At 49.7% G+C, this 25,251-nt stretch overlaps 1 protein-coding gene across 12 annotated transcripts in view; it reads left to right on the top strand.

Annotated features, from left to right (window-relative positions):
* SIL1 (SIL1 nucleotide exchange factor) overlaps positions 1 to 20,154 on the top strand; it is a 336,574-nt gene extending 316,420 nt beyond the window's left edge. For all 12 annotated transcript variants that reach the window (XM_023584479.3, XM_071218308.1, XM_058279470.2 and 9 more), the window contains 3 exons: positions 11,554 to 11,650; positions 12,049 to 12,213; positions 15,956 to 20,154. In XM_023584479.3, coding sequence (XP_023440247.1) covers positions 11,554 to 11,650; positions 12,049 to 12,213; positions 15,956 to 16,312 — 619 coding nt within the window. In that variant the 3' untranslated portion in view covers positions 16,313 to 20,154. The remainder of the gene's footprint in view (positions 1 to 11,553; positions 11,651 to 12,048; positions 12,214 to 15,955) is intronic.
* The last annotated feature ends 5,097 nt before the right edge of the window (positions 20,155 to 25,251 follow it).

The raw sequence follows: 25,251 nt of genomic DNA, 5'->3' as shown, positions 1-25,251 counted from the left end.
CTCAGGCATGCTAGGCCATCTTTTGGCCCATGTTTCAATCAGCCACCCAAACAAACTGTTACAGCCCTTTCTATCCCCTTGAGCTACAGTATTGGATCCAGAATTTCTGCTTAGTGGATCCATATCAATAAATTCAGCCTGATCCAACTTTATATTCCTTCCACCATTACCCCACACCCTTAATATCCATTCCCACACATATTCCCCTTATTTCTGTCTATATAAGTTAGAAAATGCATGTCGTTCTTTCTGAGTATATCTTACGTCCTCACGGGTCACACTTTGTATTTCACCTTTGGGGGATTATTGTGATTTTAGTCTAGTAATAGGTCTCAAAAAGAACAGAGGTGGTGGGGGTTGGTAAGGAGAAGGATTATAAATGCCTTGCAAGCTACTGACCTCAGGGAATTCCCTTGCATTTTCTTTCGGTGAGACAGGATTAATCTCTTCAGGCAGGGGTTGGAAGGCAGTTTTCTCAAGGCAGACTGTAGGCTGGGCAGTGCATACTGGAGTTTGGCTGGTAGGTGCCTCAGGGCTGGGAGAAGGTCCAGACTCCCTTGGGCAGGCTGGAGCCTGGGCAGGGCTGGCTTCAGTTTGGCTGGTACCACCTCAGGGCTGGAAGTTGTTTCAGACTTCCTGGGGCAGGCTAGAGACTGGATGATGTGAGGTTGACAAGGGATGGTCGGAACAGGGCCGGCCATGGCAGGCTTATCTGGTAAAGTCTCAGCAGAATTCCAGGTTCCAATGTCTCCATTAATATCGTCATCATATGTCTCCATCCATATGGTCCCATATGTCTCCATCCCAATGCTCTGCATTCCACTCTTTTCCAATCAAGCCTTCCCTTTAACTGCAGAAACCCCGAGGGGTTGAGATTTTGTAACTCCTCTACTCGTACACTGAGAATCTGAGTTTGGTTCTCAGATATTTCGAGCCTGTGGCTACAGGAGACAAAATTTTCTTTGAGAGCACATGTTGAGACTTTCCCATCATCCATTCAGTCTTTAAGTTTCAAATTTGAAGCCTTTAACTCATCTCTTTCTTTTGTAACAGTATCCAGAGTATCTAGGAGTAGCCAGCCAACATCATTATACCATTTGACTCCACAAAACTCTGTTAAGGTGTTGAAAACACTCTCACCCAGATCCTAGCTTCTTATAAGCATGGAAGTAGGGGAATCCAGTGATGCTATTTTGTGTATCTCAATTGCCAACTCACGCCATGGACTGTTAGCAGCCTCTTCGTTATTGGAAAAAGGAGTTATCAGTAACCTTGAGTCCAATTAGGGTAGAGAAACGATTGTAAAACTCCCAGAGCCACCTCAAGCACCCCATGTTTAAGACTTTGTTCCTCAAGAACCATTCCCGGTACCAAGCTGTATTAGTCAGAGTTCTCTAGAGAAACAGAATCAACAGAGATATCTGTCAATAGTATGCAATTCTGTAAGAGTCTCTCATGAAGCCGTGGGGATGCACAAATCCGGATTCCGCAGGCAGGCCACAACCAGGGGCTGCAATGAAAGTCCAGTGAAGGTTCTCAATGAGGTCTGGGAGATGTTGGTTGTCCAAAGACAAGCTGGGAAATTCTCTCTCAATGCTGGAATCACTTCCCCTCCCTTTTAAGGGATTCAACTGATTGGGTTAAGCGTCACTCGTTGCTGATGACAATCTCCCTGATTGAGGTAATTATAACTATCTATGATTTACCACTGCAGTGAAGTCAATGGTGACTAAAGTCCATAAATGCCCTTGTATTACAATTAGCACAGTGCTTACGTGACCAAACAACTGGGCACAGTTACCTGGCCAAGGTGACATAATAGCTTAACCATCACAGTGTGGAAATGTATAGAGTGGTTGGTAACAAATAGTAACAGTTTATGAATGGGGATGTTGCTGAAAATGGTAGTCTAGGGATGTAAATGCCGATTGACAGAATGCTAAAGAATAATATAGGAACTGAATAGCACAGTAAACCAAGAGGTAGATGAGAATTGTGGTTAATGGTACAGATATAAGAGTGTCCTTTGTGAGCTAGCACAGATGTACATCACTTCTGCAGGGTGGTGGGAATGTGGAGAAGCTTGGGAAAAATACAACTGGAGTGACCTATGGACTGTGGTTAGCAGTAACAATGTAATATGCTTGCATCTATGCCAGAGATGAATTGTGTTGATAATGGGGCAGTATGGAGAATGTGTGCCAGATGTATGCTATGGACGTGGTAACAATCAGATGATATTATTTTATCTGTAACAGATGTTCTGCCACAGTGTGGTGTGTTGATAGATGGATGTTGTTTGAGAATTCTGCACATGTGCATGATTGTTTAATAAGTTTACAACTTCTGTCATAAAAAATATATTTAAGAAATAATAATAGGTTGGGTTGGGGGAAAAATACACCAAATGTAAGATAAAGAATATAATTAGTAGTAAGATTTTGACAATATTCTTTCATAATCTGTAACAAATGTCTCACGATAATGCAAGGTATTGGTGGAGGGTTCATGTATGGGACCCTGTATAATGTTTTGCATGTTTGTTTTGTAAGTCCACAACTTTTACTATATACTTATTGTTTATGTATGTTCATATATAAATGATATAAAGATAATAATAAAAGGGTGAGTTGGCAGAAAATACTTTGGTTAGTAATATTTTGACAGTGCTCTTTAATTATTAGTTTAAAATGTTTAACAACAATGCAAGATATTGATGGTCAGGTGAGTTAGAGTGTATGATGCTATGTATGTTTGTTTTGTAAGTTCACAACTATTACTATACACTTATTGTTTATGTATGTTTATGTGTGAGTTATATACTTCAATACATTTTTTTAAAAATTAAAAAAAAACAATGCAGTGTTCCCATATTCCCCGCTATTGTTGACTCTTTGCGCCCCATTATTGTTGACTCTTTGCATTAGTGTAATACATTTGTTACAACTGATGAAAGAATATTAAAATTGCAGTTGCACTATTAGCCATAGTCTAGTTTACATTAGGTATATTTCCCCCTTATACACTGTATTTTGCATTAGTGTGGTATGTGGTACATTTGTTATAATTCATGGAAGAACATTTTTATACTTGTGGTCTTTAGTCCATCATTTACAAAAGGGTTCAGTGTATTATACAATCCTTTGTTTTATCTTTCGATTTTTATTCAAGTACCTTGTAAGTGACCTAAAATTTCCCCTTTTAGCCACATTCGCATATATAATTCAGTGCTTTTAATTACACTCACAATGTTGTGCTACCACCACCACCATCCATTTCCAAAATTTTACAATCAACCTAAATTCTGTACAGATTAAGCATTAATTCCCCATTCCCTATTCCCAGCCCAGCCCCCAATAAGCTGTATGCTATATCCAAATAAGCATGAGTATGCTTATTCTATTTGTTTCATATCAGTGAGATCATATAAATATTTGTCCTTTTGTGTCTGGCTTATTTTACTCAGTGTAATGTCTTCAAGCTTCATCCATGTTGTTGCCTGTATCAGGATTTCGTTCCTTTCTATGGCTGAATAATATTCTGTTGTATGTATGTACTGCATTTTATTTATCCATTCATAAGTTGATGGACACTTGGGTTGCCTCCATCTTTTGACAATTGTGAATAATATCATTATGAACATTAGTGTGCAAATATCTGTCCAAGTCCCTGCTTTCAGTTCTTTGGGTATATAACTAGTAATTAGATTGCTAGGTCATATGGTAATTCTACACTTAGCTTTCTGAGGGACCACCAAACTGTCTTCCACAGTGCCTGCACCATTTTACATTTCCACCAGCAATGAATGAATGTTACTATTTCTCTGCATCTTCTCCAACACTTGTTATTTTCCATTTTTTAAAAATAGCAATTCTAGTGGGTGGGAAATGGTATTTCCTAATGGCTTTGATTTACATTTTCATAATAGCTAATGATGTTGAACATCTTTTCATGTGCTTTTCTAACCATTTGTGTATCATCTTTGGAGAAATGTCTATTCAAGTCTTTTCCCCAATTTTTTTTAGGAGGTACCAAGGATTGAACCCAGGATCTTGCACATGGGAAGCAGGCACTCAACCACTTGAGCTAAATCCTCTCCCTTCCCTGTTTTTTAATTGGGTTGTTTATCTTTTTATTGTAGGGTTTCTTTATATATTCTGAATATCAAACCCTTATTTGATATGTGGTTTCCAAATATTTTCTCCCATTGAGTAGATTGTCTTTACACTTTCATGATAAAGTCCTTCATTCTTTTGCATATGGATTTCCAGATCTCCGAGCACCATTTGTTGAAGAGACTGTTCTTTCTCCATTGAGAGGACTTAGCAGCCTTGTCAAAAAGCAGTTGGCTATAAATGTGAGGGTCTGTTTCTGATTCTCAGTTTGATTCCGTTGGTCATTATAGCTATCCTGTGCCAGTACCATGCTATTTTGACCAGAGTAGCTCTGTAATAAGCTTTAAAGTCAGGAAGTATGAATCCTTCATTTTTTTTCAAGATGTTTTAGTTTTGTTAATGCTCTCTATTGTTTTTTATTCTAAATTTCATTTATTTCTGCTAATCTTTGTTATTTTTTTCCTTCTGCTTGCTTTGGGTTTATTTTTCTCTTTCAGCGTCAGAAGAGCTGACTTGTCAGTGCAAGTTCAGGCTGATCCTCTCTACTTTGAAAGGGTAGACTAGGGACCAACGGGTATAAGTTTCAAGGCATCAGATGATGTTTTTCTAGCAGTTGGAGTAGTTTAAAGCTGCTAGAAAATCATCCTTTGACAAGCATCATAGTAATAATTTAATCAAGAATAGTCAATGAATCTAAAACTAGCAGGTGAAAGTTTGATGAGGCATAGACTGTCTCCAAAGTCCCAAGCATCCCTTCACAAAATGTTTATTAACTTCAGGGACCAACAGTTTATTTACAGTGGAAAAATTTGGCAGGTAACACCGTAACCAGGTAATCAAGTAAACATGACCAGTTGTGGAACTAAGCAACATGCTGTGCCTCCTGATGTGATCCACTGAGAAGGTCACTACATCGCTTTTGCAGTGTTCCCACCAAAATAAATAACCTCAATCTTATCATGAGAAAACATCAGACAAATCCATACTGAGGGGTTTTACAACATACCTGACCTGTGCTCTTAAAAAACGTCAGTGTTTGGAAGACAGAGACATACTAAGGAAGTTAGTGTTCCAGATTAAAGGAGACTCAGGGTGCAATGCTACTCTGTGCACCCGAGGCACTTGCATGTTGGGCCAAAAGTATTTTTCCAAGAAGGATATTATTGGGACAGTTGGTGAAATCTGAATATCTATAGATAATTGTATCACTGTTAGTTTCCTGATTTTGATAGTTGTACTGTGGTTATGTTCTTAAGAAATATACATTGATACATTTTGTGGCAAAGGAGCATCATATTTGCCATTTACTCTTAAGTGTTTCAGAAAAGAAAATGTGTGTGTGTATATATAGAAAAAGATAATGAAAAAGCAAAGGTAATAAAATGTTAACAATTGTTGAATCACAGTGGGAGTTCTTTTACTGTTCTTGCAACTTTTCTGTTATTTTTTGTCTAGTTAATTTTCTGTAGTTTTTTAAGTGCCCAGTCTGAAATGATTTTTTTAAAAAGTGACCTAGGTGATTGTGAGACAGTGCTGTTTGAGAACCACCGGATATTAGTCAGGAAGGTTCTTTGCTGCCCCTCCCTGCGACTCCCCTTCTCTCCAGAAGTGGGCAGATTATCACCAAGTGTGGCTGGAAGCGGCCCAGGGACCTGCTTGTGAGCACTGTCTTCATGGCGAGCTGTGGGTTTCCCATATTTGCTGTCGATTGGCTTCTGCTTGGGGACAGCATGTGAGTGGGTCAGGTGAGACTCCCCGGTGTCCAGATGGAATTCCCGAGGGACCCAATGTGGTTCCCACCACAGGCGTGTGGTTTGCGGCCGAGTTACAGGCGAAGGTTCCCTTTCTCTCCAGGACTTCGCCTTCATGTGGATGAGTTGTGAACCTGTTTATTCAAGTTGGTAATTGTCCATATCTTCCTTGATCGATTGATTGCCTGATCCCTGGGGAACCAGCCCCTTTTTAGGATCACACGTGGTCAAGGCCACACGCTAGGGCACAGACAAGGAGGGGCCACCAGAGAAGGAATCTCTCTCTGGCCAGGGTGGTGCGAGCAAGCCCCGCTCACGACGGGATGGCAGAGGTTAGGCCTGACCTCAGGTGCCCTGAGCTCTCTCCCCACACCTGCAAAGCATCTTCTCCATGGCAGAGTTTCCCCCTTTCTCTGTTATTAAGAGAATGAAAAAAGAAATTGTCCTACTTAGAGATACTGTGAGGACTCAAGAGTCTTGATTGTCCCGGGAAGAGACCTGAGTCCTGGTCTGGACCGGGCACCCGGATGACCCAGGTTCTGCTTCAGGAGGTTCACCTTAGTGTTTCTGTGTCCTCCAATCCTTAATTTTTCAACCTATTCCTCATTTTCTGTCTCAGCCCTCTGCCTTTTCTGGTTTCTCTCCTTTTCCAGGGATCCACATTCCCTCTTCAGCCCTTGTGGCTGTGACTCCCCCCTGAGCAGGGTCTCTGTGCACACCCAGATGCTTTGCACACGCCCTTGGTTCCAGCAAGGCCGGCTTCGTGGCTCTGCAGCCTACACTCAGAAGAGCCCCGTGCTTGCTCTAGTGCTCTGCCCCTGCTGTCTTGAAATTCCTAATGGTTTTTGAACAGGAGCCCCGCATTTTCATTTTGCCCTGGGCCCCAGGGATGAAGAAGCGCAGCTCCTGGGTCTCTAGCAGGCAGCATTCTCGTGGGGTCCCTGGCAGGCTTGGCAGCTCACCCTGAGATCAGCTGTACCACGACCCCTTTACGCCCCTGCCCCAGGCACATGCTCAGTTTCAGTTAACTAAAGTCTGCCCTCTAACCCTTGGCAGATTGCTCACATTGCTGTCACCCTGACCCAAACTGTTTGGTTTCTGCAAATGCAATCACTTCCATTTCTGCAGTCTCTCCCCCACCCCACAACATTTACAGAGTAGCAGCTGCTATCGTCCCTCTGCACACAGACAGCTGACTTGCCTGCTGATTGTGAATATCCCAGTAATCCAAGTGCTAATGGTATTTATTCAGTCCAGCCAGCTCAGCCCTGAACAAGGTTTATTCTCATTTATCATGTCGGAGATGAGCTATGTCCATATCCTTCTGTTGACTTTGAGTACACCAGCCCCCTGAGGTCACTGAGAGGCAGATCAGGCCCCTGCCCTTTCAGCCCACTCAAACCCCCAACTGTCAGGACACCCACCGGCCAGCCAGCAAGACTGGTCCCTCCAGGTAGGGGTTGCACCTCTTTCAGCCTTAACCCAGTAGCCAGCATTTTGGCATTCATTAGCATTCTGTCCTTATCACCAGGTATTTTTAGCCCTGCCACACAGGTGGGGAGACTGATGTGAAGGGACTTTCCCAAGGTCATCAGCCATTGTTCACAGGCTTCCTACCAAGCATCCTCCTGGCCTTGGCCTTGCTCATCCCCTGGCCTCAGTCTGAGCGGGTCTGGCCCTTCCCCCAGAAGCACAGTGATGAGCGTCCAGAGCCCGTGGCTGAGCTGCCTGGGCAGCGAGGGTCTTGGTTCTCAGAGCAGGTTGGTGTGTGCCCAGCAGACTGCTCAGGAAACACCCGGTTCCCCCGCCCCAGCCTAGATGCATGGCGGGCTCCCCCCTCCCCTTCTGTGTTTCCTCAGCCCCTGACTGGGCAGCACTAACAGGCCAGAGTGCAGAAGGGCATTTGATGGACAGCGTGTCTGGGGAGCCCCTGAAGCCAGTCGGGCACCCTCCTTTAAGCGGGTACTGAGATGAGGAGGGGGAGCAGGGCAGGCCCAGGCTGCCAAGGCCACACTCGGCCACAGGCCCACACTTGGCCCACAGTCCTGCTCTACCCTCCCAGGTGACTCTCTGTTGCCAGCGAAAAAGTGGATCTATTACCTTATAAAAGTGTCCTCAGCAACTGGAAGAAGGTCATCAGGCGCTCTCTGGTTTACTTCTGTGTGTAAGCTCTGTCCCGTCCTCCTCTCAGCAGGCTTCCCTCCACGGGTGTGGGGTCAGGGTGTGCCTGGGGGAGGATGGGTGGTGGGATTGACTGCTGTTGGCAGGGCTGTAGATAGCTCCTGACTTACACCATCCTCCGTTCTGGAAAAGAGAACTGCCCTCTGTCCCGCCTTCAGTGTAGACAATGGAAGGCCCCCGTGTGCAAGCCCCGGGCCATTCACTGCAGCCCTGGTGACGGCGGGCCCTGGTGGGCCAGCGCGGTGCCCTCCCCTGCAGCCAGGAGGTTGGGATCAGCCCCATCGGGACCCCAGGGAGTGAGAGAAGGAACCATTTCACAAAGGAAGCGAGGAAAGGGGTGTCAATACTGGGGGGACAGGGAATAAGGGATGCTAGGCTGACCTGGGTGGGGGTTCTGCCTGGCTTAGTGTGCCCCCAAGCCCACCTCCTGCCCCACGGGCTGCTGTTCTGCAGTGTGGCCCTGTCTAGTCTGTGTGCTTTGGGGGCTCTTATTTCCACTCCTCACTTTGCCTGGGTGTGGGCTGAGGGAGAAGGAGCTGCTGGCCTGCTGGGGGCAGGGTCTGGCCCTGTGTTGCCCCTCCTCAGTCCCTGCCAGCACATCTCCTTGGTCCTGTGCCCGCCCTGGTGTCTGCCTGAGAGCTGCACCTCTCAGCCTCATTCCATGACTCCAACGGGTCTCCTGGCTTCTCTGCACATGTTCTTGCTGTTCCCTGAGTGCCTGCCCTTCCTCCTGCCCCAGCTTGACCTTGCCTGCCCTCCAGGGCTCCTGCCGTCTGCCTCAGCCACGCAGCCCTCCTGGTTTTTCCAGACTTCCTTCTGCTTCCTTTGAATCCCTACTGACCTCAGAGCCACTTGGTCTGGCCTATGGTCACACAGCCATTCATTCACTCACTCTGAAACCTATAGCTAGGGTCTTAGGTGTGGTTGGTTGCATGTGTGGGTCGTGTCTTGTTCAGTGTTGGGTGGCAGAGATCAAGTTCTGAGCTTTCCCAAGGATCTGCCCTGCTAACAGAGGGTTATCTGAGCAGCTCCCCAGGCAGCTGGTCTCTGGGTCTTTTGTGGGGCAAAGTGCTGCCTGGCCCTAACTCCAGACTGGGGCTCCCATGGGCAAGAAGCATCAGGAAGCCACTCGTCGTCACATCTCTAGAAGCCTTGGCTTTGAGTCCCCCTGGAGTTTGAGTCTTCTTTCCCCTTCTACCAGGTTATGCCTCTTCCAGGTGGGCAGAGTCCAAATCTTCTGAATGTTGTCCCTGCTCCTCCCACCCCCATGCTGGTGACAGGGCCGCTGCCCCGGGAGGTACCCAGGAAGTCTGAAGGAAGGGCCCTGGGCCCATCGTGCTCAGGGCAAGTGCCTCCTTGGACCCCCTGCGTTCCTGTGCTCTCACCTTGTCCTGGGGTTGGCTGGGTCCCTTTCTGCTCTCTGGATCGTATTCTCAGCAGCTGTGTGGACAGGGAAAGAGCTCTGTGCACTGCTCCTGGAGGGCCTTCTCTCTGCCACGTGGTGGTCCCTTGAGTGATAGGCTCGTTGGTGGTGCGCCTCTGTTGGGCCTCGCTGCCACCGTCTTTGGGAGGCAGCACTTGACACTTGTGTAAGTTTTCCAGGGTAGTGGTTGTCTTTTCCTAGACCCTGCCTGTCTTGGGTGAGCAGTGCTCAGGCACACGGTGGCGAAGATGGTCCTAATTAGCTCAGGCTTTGATGAAGCCGCTGCTCTCTTCAAGTCGGTGGAGCAGGAAGGGGTGGGGAGGCCCCTGCGTCAGCACCTACCTGCCTGTCTGTCTGGAAAAGAGCTGTCACCGTCCCTTCCCCAGGGGCCCGGTCCACGTCCAGGCTGTTCTGAGGCACAGGTAGCGTTGCAGTGGGACAGGCCCCCGCTCTGCATTTCCTTCCTGGCTGAGAGATGGCAGAGGGAAGAAGGAGCCTCCCCTCTTAGAGAGGAAAGCTGGGGCTCAGAGGGCTGAGTCTGCTCTGAACCTGGAATCTGGTCCCTCTTGTACAGCCGCCTCGGGCTCCTTTGCTCCCCCGTTTGGCCAGTGCTGTGGAGCACCTGCTGTGTGCCAGGCCCCCCGCAGGCCGCTGGGCACTGGCCATCTCTCTGGTTGCTTCTCCTTTTCCCGGGTTTCTGACCAGGAGCCCATTCCCTCTGGTTTCTTTGCTTCCTCACACCCTGCCTTGTTCTCCAGCGCATCCTATCAAGGTCAGGGGTCAGAAGAACAGGTGGGGTTTCTTTGGTTTCCAGCGAGCTTGTGGCCATGCTCAGGTAACAGAGCCAGAGATGGCAGAGACCTGGGTGCCTTGTGGCCTGTCCAGGTGGGGGGACAGCCATTGACCTCTAGCACCCCACCCTCAGCCCGGCCGTCCTGGCTGCTGACCGCAGGCTTTTACACGCCTGCCCCTCTCTTGTCTAAGTCCCCTTTAGTGGGCAATTGAGTGCAGGAAGTGACCTTGCCGAGCGCCCCCAGGTCCCTGTTTAGCACTCGCTCCTTAATTAATTGCTCATTCCATCTTAGGAGGCAGGAAACCAGCAAAAGAGGTCTCTCTCCTGCTTGGGTTCCCAGCCATGTCCCCTCCCTGACACCCTGCCCTGGTACAGCTCTCACCCTCCAGCCCCCTGTCATTTCCAGGGCTGAGTCTGAAATGTTTGTTTTAATTGCATCACTGTTTCTCCAACCCAGAATGGGGAAAGAGTTTGAGAGACAGCTCTGAGCTTTGAGTGTTTCAGTGTTGCCTGATTGTTGGCACATTCGTGGCTGCGTGCATGCGTTTACCCATTCATCCTCTATTGTCTAAGACCCTCCTACGGGGCCGGCTCTGTGCCAAGCGCTAATTTAGGAGACGGGGAACCTTGCAGAAGCTGCTCTCCTAGAGTGGGTAGTCCAGACAGGTTGGTCCTGTTTCAGGGTCCACTCGGATGTGCAGGGGCTCCCTGGACCTCACTCTTCCTCCTTGTGCTCCTCCCACAAGCATTTACTAGGTGCTGTCTGTGTGCTGGATCCAGGAGGGGAGGGGAGGACTGGGCCTCTGCTCCTGCCCTCAAGGAGCTTCTATCCCAGAGGGGAACAGCCCCCCATTGTGTAACATGTGTCCCCAATCCTGAAAGAGAGAGCAGCTGACATTGGCTTGGGGAGCATTGGGGGGGCTTCTCCCAGGAGGGTCGCTGAAGTGGACCTTTAGCCTCGGAAGGCTTTTAAAGTGGCAGAGGTGATTCAGCTCCCCAGGTCAGCCCTAGTCCATTGGCTGCTGGAAGGGCAGGTTCAGCCTGGGGCATCCCTGCTATAGGCTGTTGTACCCCAGTGGGTCCAGCCCACATCAGCCAGTCTTTGTTTTCCCAGCTAAGTTCTAGCTTTTCTGGAGTAGAAACCTCTCCTTGTGCCCTTTGTTTTCCCCTGGGGATGGCTGGTATGCTGTCAGCTCCCGAAGCACCTGGATCCCTGGGCTGGCCAGAGTGGAGAGCCCACAAGTCAGTGAGCAGAAGCAAGATCACACTTTCCTGTGCTTCCTCCTCCAGCAACCCAAAGGTCCAGGTGGAGGCCGTCGAGGGCGGAGCCCTGCAGAAGCTGCTGGTCATCCTGGCCACGGAGCAGCCTCTTGCTGCAAAGAAGAAGGTGTGTGTCTACCCCCTCCTCCTGCCCAGCCCCCTGTGAGCCGACATTCCTTTCCAGAGCCGCGTGCAGCCCCCTGGGAACCCAAGGGGTCCTCCGCTGGGTGCTGCGGGGCAGAGGGCAGCCTCAGGCTGGTGGGGGGCGGGGCCTGGGGTCACTACCTCTGGGCAGCCTTGGAGCTACATCCTTCCTGCCCCAGGCCTCTGCTTACCCGCTGTTCGACCACTGGGTGATATCACAAGTGTTCTGAGGTCCCTTCTGTCCCTGACAGTCTTGGGATGGAGTTAGGAAGAATGGAGATTGGCTGGGTTGTTGGGTCACCTCCAGCTGCCTTTTCTGGGCCTTGGGGCATGTCCAGCTCTGTGTGGGCCTCACCTGCCACTCCCCACGTGCCTCCCCAGGTCCTGTTTGCACTGTGCTCCCTGCTCCGGCACTTCCCCTATGCCCAGCAGCAGTTCCTGAAGCTGGGGGGCCTGCAGGTCTTGAAGAGCCTGGTGCTGGAGAAGGGCACGGAGGTGCTGGCCGTGCGCGTGGTCACCCTGCTCTACGACCTGGTCACCGAGAAGGTGCGTGCCAAGACTGCCTTTCCTCCCCCTTCTTTGCTTTGTGTTTGCTTCTGGCCATTTGATTCTGGCCCCTTCCCAAGTCTTACCTATCTGCCCATCCATCCATCCATCCATCCATCCATCCATCCCTCCCTCAGAACTGCATGCTCCTGAGCAAACAGGCCAGCCCTGGGCTGGGCAGACAGGGATGCTGTGGGAGGCCTCCTTGGGCCCCTAGCCCAGGATATCCCATGGGAGGTAACTGCTAAGCTGAAACCTGAGGGCTGGTCAGGAGAAGAGGACAGGCCGGGGGCGGGGGACGTGGTCAGGGCGGTGTTCAGGCAGAGGGGGCAGCATGACTCAAGGCCAGAAATAGCCAGGGTCAGACCTTCATGGAAATGAAAGGCCGCTGGGCTGCAGCATAGTGTGGCTGGTGAGGAGCAGGTGAGGTGGAACAGCGGAGCCAGGAAGCCACTCAAGGGCCTTAGGCCATCACAGCAGCCGGGAGCCCAGGGAGATCCAGGCTGGAAGGGTGCTAAGGGATTCTAGACTTGGAGGTGCCTCCTGGGAGCTCGGACTCCAGGCAGGGGCTTAGGACGGCTGCCCTTGGAACCCCGGGGACCTCAGCTGCTGGGCACCTGGCAGGAGACTTGGTGCCCAGCCTGCTTTGCTCTTTGTAAGCCTGCAAGGCATCTTAATTAAGGAGAGAGTAAACCTAGCCAGGCCTGGATTCTTAATCCAGCTGCCGCAGAGAGCTTTGGCAGGGCTGGCTCAGTTGCCTCTCTTGGGCCACACGTGCCACAGAAGAGCAGGCTGCGATTGGTGGAGCAGGGCTGAGTGGCGCTGACATCGGAGCTGACAGGCTCTGCCGCCCTGCCCTGCTCTGCGCACGCCCTCCCCCCGGCCTTTCTGTCCTGGAGCAGGTCAGGGCTGTTGCTGTCAGTCACTTGTTCTTTCTCTTTCTGTCTCTCAGCCTGTCTCATCTGTCTGTCCACCCCTTCCCTCTCCACCCTCATGCTCAAGCTGCAGAAACCCAGTTTCTCAGAACAGCAGGCAGCCATGTGCAGCTCAGATCCAATTAATAAAGCCGGACACAGTGGACGTCCTGGGAGTGGTCCAGCAAGCCTAGAGAAGCACATGTACATTGGCTTGGATTTCCCAGGAGAAACTCGTCTCTTTCCTCTGGCATCTTGGGTTTCCTGTCCCCAGCCCTGTTGTCACAGGCACGATGGCCTTGGTCTTCTTCTGAGTGCCACCAGGGCTACCTCAGGAGCCTACTGCTAGAGCCTTTGGATGCTGTCATGACGGGGGAGCTAGCGCCCCTCCACAACAGTGGAGAGATGGCCACCCTGCTCCAGGCGGAGGACAGCGAAGGAGTTTCAGCCAGAGGCTTAGGGTAGACATCAGGCCATGCCCTAAGAAAGAACGAAGGGAGAGCTGCACTGGGGGCAAGTCCAGAGCTGTTTGCAGATAGAGGTGGGTCGGGGTGCCCTCTGGGCACCTAAGGGCATGTTCATTGTGGGGAGACAGCAGCCGAACCGAAGAATTCCACCTGGAGAGTGTGCACTCACCTCTCAGATAGCCCGGGTCCCTGGCTCACCCCTTCTGTGGTTTGCAAGACCTTCCTGCAACAGGGCCTCTGCTGAGAGACGCGCCCCCACCGTCTGTGGGCCCTGCAGAGGGGGTGCCACGCTGCGGGCTCTGCAGGGCTGGAGGGACCCGCACACCCGCCTGCTGGCACACTCCCACCAGGGCTCCCTGGGTGTCTGCCCTGCCAGACGCGCTCCGTGCTGGGGAAGGAGTGGGCAGTCCCCGCCCTCCCGGCGCTGCCCGGCTGACACTGACTAGAGACCTACCTGGGTAGGCCAGGCCTGTGGTGAGGGCCTTGACCTCTTCTGGGGGGCCAGGGAAGGTGAGTCCTGTGTCCCTGAGAGCTGAGGAAGAGGAGTTAACTGGACCGAGGGTGGGGTGGGGGTGCTCCTGGAAGAGGAAAGGGCACGTGCCAAGGCCCCAGGGCTGAGTTAGTGCGACAGCAAGAGTGTGTGGGACTCGGGGGACGCGGCCAAGCGCCGGCAGGGCCAGATGCCAGTGGACTTTCAAGTCCCAGGGACAGGATTTAGTCTTCATCATCAGAAATGCCAAGTCGTGCAGGGTGGGGGCTGGGCAGCCCATTGGAGGAGGGCGGGGACGCAGGCTGGGAGTGGGAGCCCGTGGGCTGCAGTTGTACAGCAGGGGGCGTGTGGTGCCCAGGCAGGCCTGGGAGGTTCGGGATGTGTTTGGGGCGGAGCTGGCAGGATTTGGAGGGAAGGTAGGGAAGGGCCCACGAGGTCCTCGCACTCAGCCTCTTCTGGGAGCAAGGCCCCGCCCCGCTCGGGTTTCACCTGCCAGCCCCAAGGCCCTAAGCCCTGCTTCCTGTTGCCACCAGGCTTGCTCAGGAGGGCCACTTCGCAGGCTTGCCTCCTGCCTCCCCGGTGCTCTGAGGCCCCGTTCCCTCCTGGGGTCAGGGCAGGGATTCCTTCTTCCTTCCTTCGCACAGCACCTTTAGTCCAGCTGGCAGGAGGCACCTCGGCACATAACCTCTGCCTCGCCTCTGTCTGACATTTGAAAGCAGCCGCTTGCTTGTCAGGTTTTAGGCGCTTCCTTTCCTGCCTGTGGCAGCCTGGAAGACCTGGTTCCCACGTAGCAGGCTGCTTGCAGCTGGGTTTCCGTCCTTTACAGACGGAGGCCGAGCACGGGAGTCCTCTGCCCAAACCTTCCTCACCTCCCCAGGCCCTCGGTGCCAAGACCACCCCCTTGGAGGGGCTCCCAGGGCTCTGCGCGCTCTGCCCCAGCCCTCGGGCTCCCTGCTCCACCAGCCACGACAGCCGCCGCTCCTCACACGGGGCAGCCAGCCCTGTCGTTGGGCTCTCCTGGGGCGTGGACTGGCCCTCCACCCTGTGTCTTTGGGTCCCTGCCCACTTACCCCTGAAGCCTGGAGGAGGTGATGCCCTCGCTCCACCCCCTCACGCCCGCAGCAGGCGCTCCCTCCCCGAGGGGGTGTGCTTATCGTGCTGTAATGACGGCTCTGTTGATCACGAGTTGATCACGACAACGACGACAGTGATGCTGCTGCAGCCAACGTTTGTCGAGAGGTGTATGGCCTAATAGTTCTTGTTCTTGTAGCTGACGTTTGTCACGCATGCACCGTATGCTGGGCACTGGCTGCATGTTCATTATTTCATCGTGTCCTCCCAACAGTCCTGGTGGGATTTTATTATTTTCATGTAAGAGTTGCTGACTTTGGCGCTGACTTTGAAGTTAAGTGACCAGCCCAGGGTCGCTCAGCTAGTCAGTGGTGAAGCAGGAATTGAACCCAGCCTGTCTGCCCTCATACTAAATCTGGTTAAATTTGCCAGGCTATTTAAGAGTCATTCAGATAATTTTTATGGTCCTGCTAGACCCTGAGCTCCTAGAGGGCAGAAACCATATCTTCATCTAGGTTTCCCCATCACCTGGCCCAGTGCTCAGTTATTTTTGACAAGTGGATGGGATGGACAGACAGCTAGACATATGGATGGGTAGGCGAGCATGTGTGAAGCCATGGACCCAGCTGGCCTTCTCCCAGGTAGATCCTTTGAGGCCCAAGGGGACAGAGAGCACGGGTGGGGACTTGAGGGCCAGCCACACCTTGGCACCCGCAGGGCAGAGCTGACTTGGGGCGAGTTGACGGTTTTCTCTGTGTTCTCCCCCACTCCCGCCCTGGCGCCCGCTGTGTGCATGGCAGATGTTTGCCGAGGAAGAGGCTGAGCTGACCCGTGACACATCCCCTGAGAAGCTGCAGCAGTATCGCCAGGTGCACCTCCTTCCAGGCCTGCGCGAACAGGGCTGGTGCGAGATCACGACCAACCTCCTGGCCCTGCCCGAGCATGATGCCCGCGAGAAGGTGCTGCAGACTCTGGACGCCTTCCTGGTCACCTGCCGGGACCACTACCGTCAAGACCCCCAGCTCGGCAGGACACTGGCCAGCCTGCAGGCTGAGTACCAGGCACTGGCCAACCTGGAGCTCCAGAATGGCGAGGATGAGGGCTACTTCCGGGAGATGCTGGGCTCCGTCAACAGCCTGCTGCAGGAGCTGAGATGAGGCAGCCCGGCCGACCCCGGACTGCACAGGAACGCTGCCAGAAAGGCTGCACCGTACCAGCGTGCATGGGGGCCACCAAGCAGGAGGGAGGACTGCCCCCCTGGGGCACGGAGGTCCTCTGGGCAGAGCTGACTGGGCCATTAAATGGAAGCATGAAGGCCACTCCTGTCTGTCTACTGTGTGCCTGTTTGTCATTGCAGACTGGGCACAGCACTGTGGTTGGGGGACTGTGTGGGAACCCTGGGGGGAGTTGGGAGAGCCTGTGGGTGATGAGACCCTGAGGCCCCCGTGGCACTCTGCAGTCGCAGACCCCAGGGACGGGCCTGGGCTCAGGAGCTGGAAATGCCTGGCTCAGGCCCAGCTTTCGTCACCCAGCAGCCATTGGACCTTGGAAGTCACTGAACTCCTTAGAGCCTGTTTTCTTACCTATCAAAGGGGAGAGCACAGAGCCCTGTGCTGGTTCCTTGCCCACCTGGCTGAGGGACGGCCGGGGGTCACCTCATCACCCCCTCTACCCTGTGCCAAAGTAATGCTTTGAGGCCCCTTGCACTGGTGGAAGCTTGAGAGGGCATCCTCACACCAGGGGTGCCAAACCAGCCCAGACGGAGGACGTGCCTGGCCAGGGCCTGAGGGGGGGGCGGGGCTGAGCAGTTTGCCAGACCCTAGAGGCCTTTGGGTGGGGGCGCCATGGCGGGAGCAAGGGATCCTGTGACGCGGGCAGCGGGGGAGGAGCCTCTCCACGCCCCTGCCCCTGCCCCATGCCGGGGCTGGAGCTGGGCCAGGCTGCGGGAGGAAGCCGCAGGGGCAGCCAAGCCCGGCAAGTCCTGGCCCCCACCCCAGAGGGGCCGAGCACCAGGCTGGGGCCTGCTGGAGGTTGCCATGGCAACCCCGGGTCCGGCTTTCCTGATTTGGATTCTGGTGTGTTTGTTTTTCAGCCTTTCCCAATGCACCAGAGGCTCGTTCCTGCGGGCTCAGGCAGCCCCTCCCAGCTGCCAGGAGGTAACGGAGGCAGGGCCAGTGCTGGGCAGGTCCCTGCTTTCCCTGGCTCTGGCCGAGGACGTAGAAATTCCAGCTTCACTAAGCCGAGGGGAAACTGAGGTCCAGAGAAACAGAAAGCAGGTGGCCTCCTTCCCTCCAGCTCCTTTGCACAGTCACCTTCTCCTCAGCCTCGGCCGCTCTCCTGCCCACCTCAGGCTTGGGAGAAGACCTGTTGCCTACACAGAGCCTCCCAGGAGGGAGGACGGAAGCAGGACCCGAGGCTGATGCTTTGGAGTAACTATTCCTCCAGTTAGGAAGCCTCACAGGCTGGGACACAGTGGGGCTCAGACACAAAAGTCTACCAGATTTGTGGTACTACTTACCTCATAGCCTTTATTTTTAACTCTCTCAAAAAGCCTTTGAAATAGATATTTTACAGGTGAGGAAGTCGAGGCTCAGAGAGGCTAAAGGGCTGCCTGAGATCACACAGCTTGTGGCTAACAGAGCTGGGATTTGGACCATGCTGTGGAAGGCCTTGGGTGTGCGTCTGAGAAAGGGGAAGTTTAGTTTGACAGGCAGTGGAGTGGGGGACCTAGACCTGCTGGGTCCAGAGAGATGCCAGAGCAGCTGCGGCCTGGGCAGAGCAGGGCAGGGCTTGGGAAGGAGGTGCCGGGCTGGGCTAAGGCTGAGGTGAAGGGAATGTCAGCCCTGCCGTGGGCTGCAGAAGGGGCTGGCGAGGCTCGGGAACTGGGCTGCTCCTGGCACACAGGAGGCTTGAGGTAGGGCTTGGGGACAGGCCTGGTCTGGGCTTGTCCTTGCAGAGGCGAGCACCGAGGCTGCGGGAGCGGGCGCATTGCGCGAGGGTGGAAAGCCCGTGAGGGGGCTGCTGCCGCCGGCCACGGGAAGGCTTTGGGGTCAAGCAGGATGACAGTGGGACTGGGGCTCCCCAGGGACCTTCAGGGCTCTGTGACCACCAAGGTCCCATCCGGAGTGTGGGCAAGAGGCCCCCTGGGAGGAGAAACACCAGCAGAGGCCGCCAGGTATGCGGCATAAAATGGTCAGAGCAGAAGGGAGACTTTGACCTTCAGACCACAAACTAGGGAGGTCTCTGGGAGCCAAAGAAAGTGTGGGGGGTGGAGGGCTCTAGTGAGGAAACTGGGCTAGCGCCGGGAGGCTGAGCCATGAACTGGATGGGACTACGCCCGCCTTCTCACCCGCCCCCACATACACAGAGCTGGGGGGCGTGGGGTTGTGCTGGAGCCAGGGCAGCGTTTGCTCTGCTGGCTCCTTCCCGCTGGTCTCATCGGGTTTCATCCTGGGCCTCTAACCTCCTGGGCCTGAGTCCTGAGGCAAGCCCTCCGGGAGGCAGAGATGACCAGACCTCCAGCGGGGGGGGACTGGGTGTGGGCTCTGGTTCTACAACCCAACGTATCATTGACTCTTATCCGTAGGTCTGGCAGGAGCCCCATCTCTGCCTTCCCTTTGGGCACCAAGCTGCACGCTGTGGCCAAGGGGCATGCCCTGGGCCTGACTTGAGGGAAGTTCACGGGGGTAGGAGAACCTTAGTCACCCGGACTTGGGAGATGCCACCTCGTCCTGCCAGGTTCTAAAGACTACTTTCCTCTTACTCCAGCCCATCACATGGTGGCGCTCCTAGGCTCTCGGCCTTATGAAGGGGACTGGGAGGAGAGCTGTGAGGGGCACAGGCTGATGGTTCCCTGCTCCTCACGTGGGAGGACAACAGGGCTGGGGAGTGGGCTAGTGGCCCTAAGTCCCCACAATACGGGGATAAAGATGTCAGGAGATGCAGTTTTAGAGTGAGTGGTCAGAGAAGGCTGCTCTGAGGAGGAGCATGGGAAGGAGTGAGGCAGGGAGCTGTGTGAGGGTATGGGCAGTGCTTTGAAGGCTAAGGGATTGGCAGATGCAAAGGTCCTTAGGCTGGAACAGGGCTTGAGTAAGTCAAGAAAAGCAGTGAAAGCCAGTGTGCCTGGAGCAGGGTCAGCTGAGGGGAGAGGAGTGAGCTGATGCCAGAGAGGTCATGGGGAGGGAGATCTTGGAGGCTGCGGTAAGGACTGTAGGTTTTTCTTTGTGATGAGAGCCATTGGAGAGTTTTGAGTCCTGTGACTTACGTTTAACAGAATCGTTCTTATTGTGTGAGAACAGACCACACAGGGACAGGATGGAAGCAGCAAGGAGCCTGTTGCAGAATCCAGCTGAGGTGATGAGGCTTGAACTAAGGTGGTCATAGAGGAGGTGGTAGAAGTGGTTTAAAGATAGAGCTGAGAAGATTTGCTGACTGACTGGATGTGAGGTGTGCAGAAAGAGGAGCCAAGATGAAGCCTCACTTTGGGGTTTGAGAAAATTGCGGTGTGTGGAGATGCCATTCACAAAAATGAGGCAGATAAAGGGAAGAGTGGGGAAGAATGGTTAGGACTTCAGTGGACATTGGTTTTGGACATGTTTATATTGAGATATCAGTTGGCCATTCAAATGGGGATGTTGAGAAAGCTGGAGATAGAATGTGGAGCCTAGAGAAGGGGTCACATCTGAAGAGACTTGGGAGCATTGTGTGTAGAGCCAGCTCACACCAGCTTGTGGGCAGTGTGGGTTCAGAAACCTTGCAAGCTGGTTAACCATAATGCTGGTTAAAGATAACCACTATTGAAAATTAAATTTTATAATGTTACAATTCAGTAACTTCTATTTTTAAAAAGCCTTTTTTTTTTTAACTAGGAAAATAAGAACAAGTTAAACCCAAAGAAAGAGGAAGAAAAGGAAATAAAGAGCAGAAACCAATAAAATTGAAAGCAGAAAACCTGAAAGAGAAAACATGATAATAAAGATTGGTTGTTTTTTTAAAAAAAGACAAATACTACATTATTAATAATGAAAGAGAGGATGGCACTACAGACCCAAAAAGTTTAAAAGGAGAATGAGACTATTACAAACTGCTATGTGCATAAATTTGACAGCTTAATAACGGACAAATTCCTTGAAAAAAAAAATCTGTATTTTCTGTTTTTTGGGTTTTTTTTAGTGTCAGGACTCCTTTTTCTTTCTTTTTTTTTTTTAAGAGTTCATTTATTTATTTCTTCCCAGCCCCTCATTGTTTACATTTGCTGTGTCCATTTATTGTGTGCTGGTCTTCTCTTTCTAAGAGGCACTGGGAACTGAACCTGGGACCCAGGGCGTCTAATCACCCAAGCTCTCTGCTTTGTTGCATCTATCATTGTGTTTCCTTGCTGTGTCTCTTGGTTGCACCATCTCATTGCATCATCTTGTTGCAGCAGCTCGCCGTACCAGCCCACTGTCTTGCTTATCTTCTCCAGTAGGCACTGGGAACTGAACCCAGACCTCCCATGTGGTTGGTGGGAGCTCAGTCGCTGAGCTACATCCACTTTCCTAGTTTTCTGTTGATGCTTTAATGAATTACCACAAGCTATTGTCTTAAAACAACACAGATTTTTCTTAGAGTTCTGTAGGTCAGAAGTCTGACATGGGTTTCATGAGGCAAAATTAAGACTTCTATAGGGCATGTTACTTTCTGTCGGCTCTGGGTAGGATCCATTTCCTTGCCTTTACCAGCTTCTAGAAACTGCCCACGTTGCTTGGCTCATAGCCCCTTTCCTCCATCTTCTAGCAAAAATGAGTTAAGTCCTCCTCATATGACATCACTCTAACCTCCTCTTCTGCCTCCCATCTTCCACTTTTAAAGGACCCTTGTTATTACATAAGACCCACCTGGGTAAACCAGGATAATCTAGTTTAAAATCAACTGATTAGCAAACTTAATTCCATCTGTAACCTCAGTGCCCCTTTGCCATGCAACATATCCACAGGTTCCAGGGATTAGGAAAGTGGACATCCTTGGAGGGGCATTATTCCGCCTATCACAGACACAAACTACCAAAACACAAGAAGAAATAAATAACCTGTATAAGTCCTATATCTGTTAAAGAAATTGAATTCATAGTTAAAACGTTCTTACAAAGAAAACTCCAGACCCAAATGGTTTCAGTGGCTATCTTACCAAATAGTAATATCAGTTCTACACATTCTCTTCCAGAAAATAGAAGAGGAGGGAACACCTCCATACTCATTTCATGAGGTCAGCATTAATCTGATACCAATACAAAACAAAGGCAGTACAAGGGGGGGAATCTACAGACCAATAATCCCTCATAATCGGCAGTGAGGCCAGGGGTGGGGGTGGGCTGGGGGAGTGGGATCTTAAGAGACTGTGGTAAGGACTTTAGATTTTCCTGAAGTCCCTACCAGAATCCTCAATGCAAAAATCCTGAAAAATTCGCAAATTCAATGCAGCAATATATATTAAAGGCTAATACACCATGACCAAATGGGGTTGATCCTGGAAATGCAAAGCTAGTTCAATATTTGAAAATTAATCAACTCAATCTTATTAACAGACTAAAGAAGGAAAAAACATCTATTTCAATAGGTGCAGAAAAAGTATTTGCCAAAATCCAACACCCATTCATGATAAAAACTCTCAGCAAAGTAAGATGAGAGTAGTACATCCTTAACCTGATTGGGGGGAAAAAAAACAAAAAACATGAAAACCCACAACTAATAGGAGAAAGTGAATTCCTTCTCCCTAAGACTGGGAATAACTCAACATTTTAATTGACGTCCTGTGCAGTACAATAAGACAAAATGAAATAAAAGGTATACACATTGGAAATAAATAAAAACCTCTATTCACAGAAGACATGATTGTCAATGTAGAAAATTGTGTGGACTACGAAGAAACTCCCAAAACTGATAAATGAGTGTAACAAGGTCATGGGATATAAGCTCAATGTACAAAACTTAATTGTATTTCTATATACTGGCAATAAACAATTGGAAATCAAAATTTTTAAAACAGTACAATTTACAGCAGCATTGAAAAAATGAAATACATGTAAATTTAACAATATGTGGGCAGGATTTATACACTGAAATCTACAAAACACTGATGAAAGAAATCAAGACCTAAATAATGGTGAGATTTATGGAATTCATGGATTGGAAGACGTAATATTGTTAAGATGTCATTTCCCAAACATTGATCTATAGATTGATTCAATGCAATCCTTATCAAAATCTCAGTAGGAATGTTTGTATATTGAGAATCTGATTCTAAAATTTATATGGAAATGGAACTAGAATGGTGAAAAGAGTTTTGAAAAAGAGGAACAAAACTGGAGGGTTCACTACCTCATTTTATGGCTTCCTATAAAGCTATAGTAATCAAGAAAGTGTGGCATTGAGGAAAGGACAAACACATAATCAGTGAATCACAATAGAGTTCAGAAAGAGACTACACAGTGAATTGAGGGTAATTCAAAGGGTGCCAGCCCCGCTCCAATGGTGCTGCACCATTGGGACATCCATATAAAAAAAAAAAAGGACATCTATACTTCACATTTTATACAAAATTCAACTCAAAATCGATCATAGACCTAAATGTAAAATTATGAAACTTTTAGAAGAAAACAGGAGAAGAATCTTTGTGGCCCTGATTAGGTAAAGAGAACTTCAGTACAATATCAAAAGCACAATCCATAAAATAAAAATTTGATGAACTAAATCAAAATGTAAAACTTTTTGTCTACAAAAGACATTAAGAAAATGAAAAGAGAAAATATTTGCAAATCACATATCTATAAAAGGACTTGGATCCAGAATATATAAAGCACTCTCAAAACTCATCAATAAGAAAACAACCCAATAAAGATTTGAAAAGGCAATTCACAAAAGAAGATACCCAGATGGCAGATAAATACATGAAAAGAAGCTCAACATCATTAGTCATGAGGGAAATGCAAATTAAAACCACAATAAGATACTACTACACATCTATTAGAGTGGGTAAAAGAAAAAGTGATAATACCATCTGCTGGTGAGAAAGATCAACTGGAACTTTCATATTGCTGGTGGGAATACAGAATGATACAGCCACTACGTAAAATGGTTTGATAATTTCTTGTAAAGTTAAGCATGTACTTACTGTGCAACACAGTAGTTGTACTCCTAGGCATTTACCCCAGAAACATGAAAACCTATGCTCACTCAAAAACCCTTACAGGAATGATTACAGCAACTTTATTTGTAATTGCCAAAAAGTAGACAAGTCCCTCATCTGGTGGACAAACAATGGTACATCTGCACAATGTACTATAATAGCAATAAAGTGGAATAAAGTATTGATAGACACAACAATATCCATGCATCTCAAATGCATATTAGGTTGAGTGAAAGAAACCCAAACTCCAAAAGCTACATACTGTATGATCCCATTTATATGACATTCTGGGAAAAGGGCAAAACTAGAGAAAGGGAGTTGCCAGGAATTAAGGGAAGGGGGAGGATTGACCCCAGCGGGACAGCATATGGGAATCTTTGGGGGGTGGGTGGGTGCTATTCTGTAGCTTGATTGTAGTCACAAGATTCTATGCATTTGTCAAAAATCTTAGAATTGCACACCGAAAAGAGTGAATTTTACTGTATGTAAATTTAAAACTAAATTTTTTAAAAAGGTGATAAAAAAGCACATCCCTTTCTGGTAACTTTACTACATTTTACTATTATTGTGCTCTTAAGGCTATTTACATCTGTTGTACCTGGATAGTGGAAATAAGACATGATGATGTGCTCCTGTTCTTTTCCTCTCAACTCCATGTTCAGGGACATCAAGTTGATAGCTTGAAATAGGATGTGGTGTGAATATTTACACCTTGGAAATTGGGAAATGCTACAAATCAAGGCTTTACATATTGTGTTTTTTTTTAATTATCCAGACTTAAAGAGATGAAGAAAATGTTAATGCTGTTTAAACTTGAACGTATGTTATATCTCTAGCAGTTACATTGTGAATAACAAATGATTGAGAAAATTGTCTTACAGTATTTGATAACCATTCTCTGATTCAGCAAAGGAGTTGCTAACTGACAAGCCAGTAGAATTCCGACATGTGTTTCTGTTGTTTAATTTTCATCTTACTCCATCAGGTAAACAAAAATATCAACTGACATTCATGTCAGAACTATACTTGTTTGACAGTTGCAACCATTGGCTGGCTGTGGATTCTAGAGTTGAGCAAAAATCAAGTAATACCTCCTATGAGAATCAACTGGCTGTACAGAATTTTTTAAATATCTTTTTTATATGGAATTTATAGTAAGGAATATTGGGTTTTCATTACTATTTGTAAATTGTGGATTACAATTCCTTTATAGTAGTAACCTTTATAATAAGTGAACGTGTGCATATATACACATACACCCCTTCATCGCCATCCGGAGAGCCAGCTGTTAAAATTTTCCCAGCACACACTGCTTGGAGGCTGATGGGGTGAGTGTAGACAGAGAAGAGCAGAGCCCCAAGGGCTGAGGCCTGAACCACCTCGACTTGGGAGGTCAGGAAGAGAATGCGCTGGCAGAGAGACAAGGAGCGCCATCAGTGACGAGTATGGAAGCATGGAAATCTAGAGATGTGATGAGGAAGGAGTGGACGCCGGCATCACATCCTGCTGCCAAGAGGGTCAGAGGAGGCCTGGCATGGAATGGTGTGAGCTGGTGGAAGTGGAGGCAGTGAGTCCAGAATCCTCTGAGCAGTGCTGTCAAGGGGATAGGAGAAATGCACTCATTGGAGGTTTTTTGGATTGTTTTTTCTTTCCTTTTTTTTTTGTTTAAATATGAGAGATATCAAAATAATGAAAACATGTTTTGTATACTGATGGGAAAGAGTAGGGAATTTTGATAGGACAGGAAATAGACGGGAATTATACATGTGAGTTCCTTAGCAAAGTCCTTGGGTGGGCCAGGAGGGTGGCTTAGCCAGCGGTCTGGAGAGTTCCTCCATCCTAACAGAAGTCTGAGTCCCGAGGAGCAGACCAAGGGATGGGCAGGCGTGGTGCGCGAGAGCGTTAGGGAAGCCGCAGCTGACTGCTGCCCCTC

Source organism: Dasypus novemcinctus, chromosome 2, assembly GCF_030445035.2.
Source record: "Dasypus novemcinctus isolate mDasNov1 chromosome 2, mDasNov1.1.hap2, whole genome shotgun sequence".
In the NCBI taxonomy this organism is placed as follows: domain Eukaryota; kingdom Metazoa; phylum Chordata; class Mammalia; order Cingulata; family Dasypodidae; genus Dasypus; species Dasypus novemcinctus.
The sequence above is the reverse complement of the archived record's forward strand: the minus strand, read 5'-3'. Positions and strand labels throughout refer to the sequence as shown.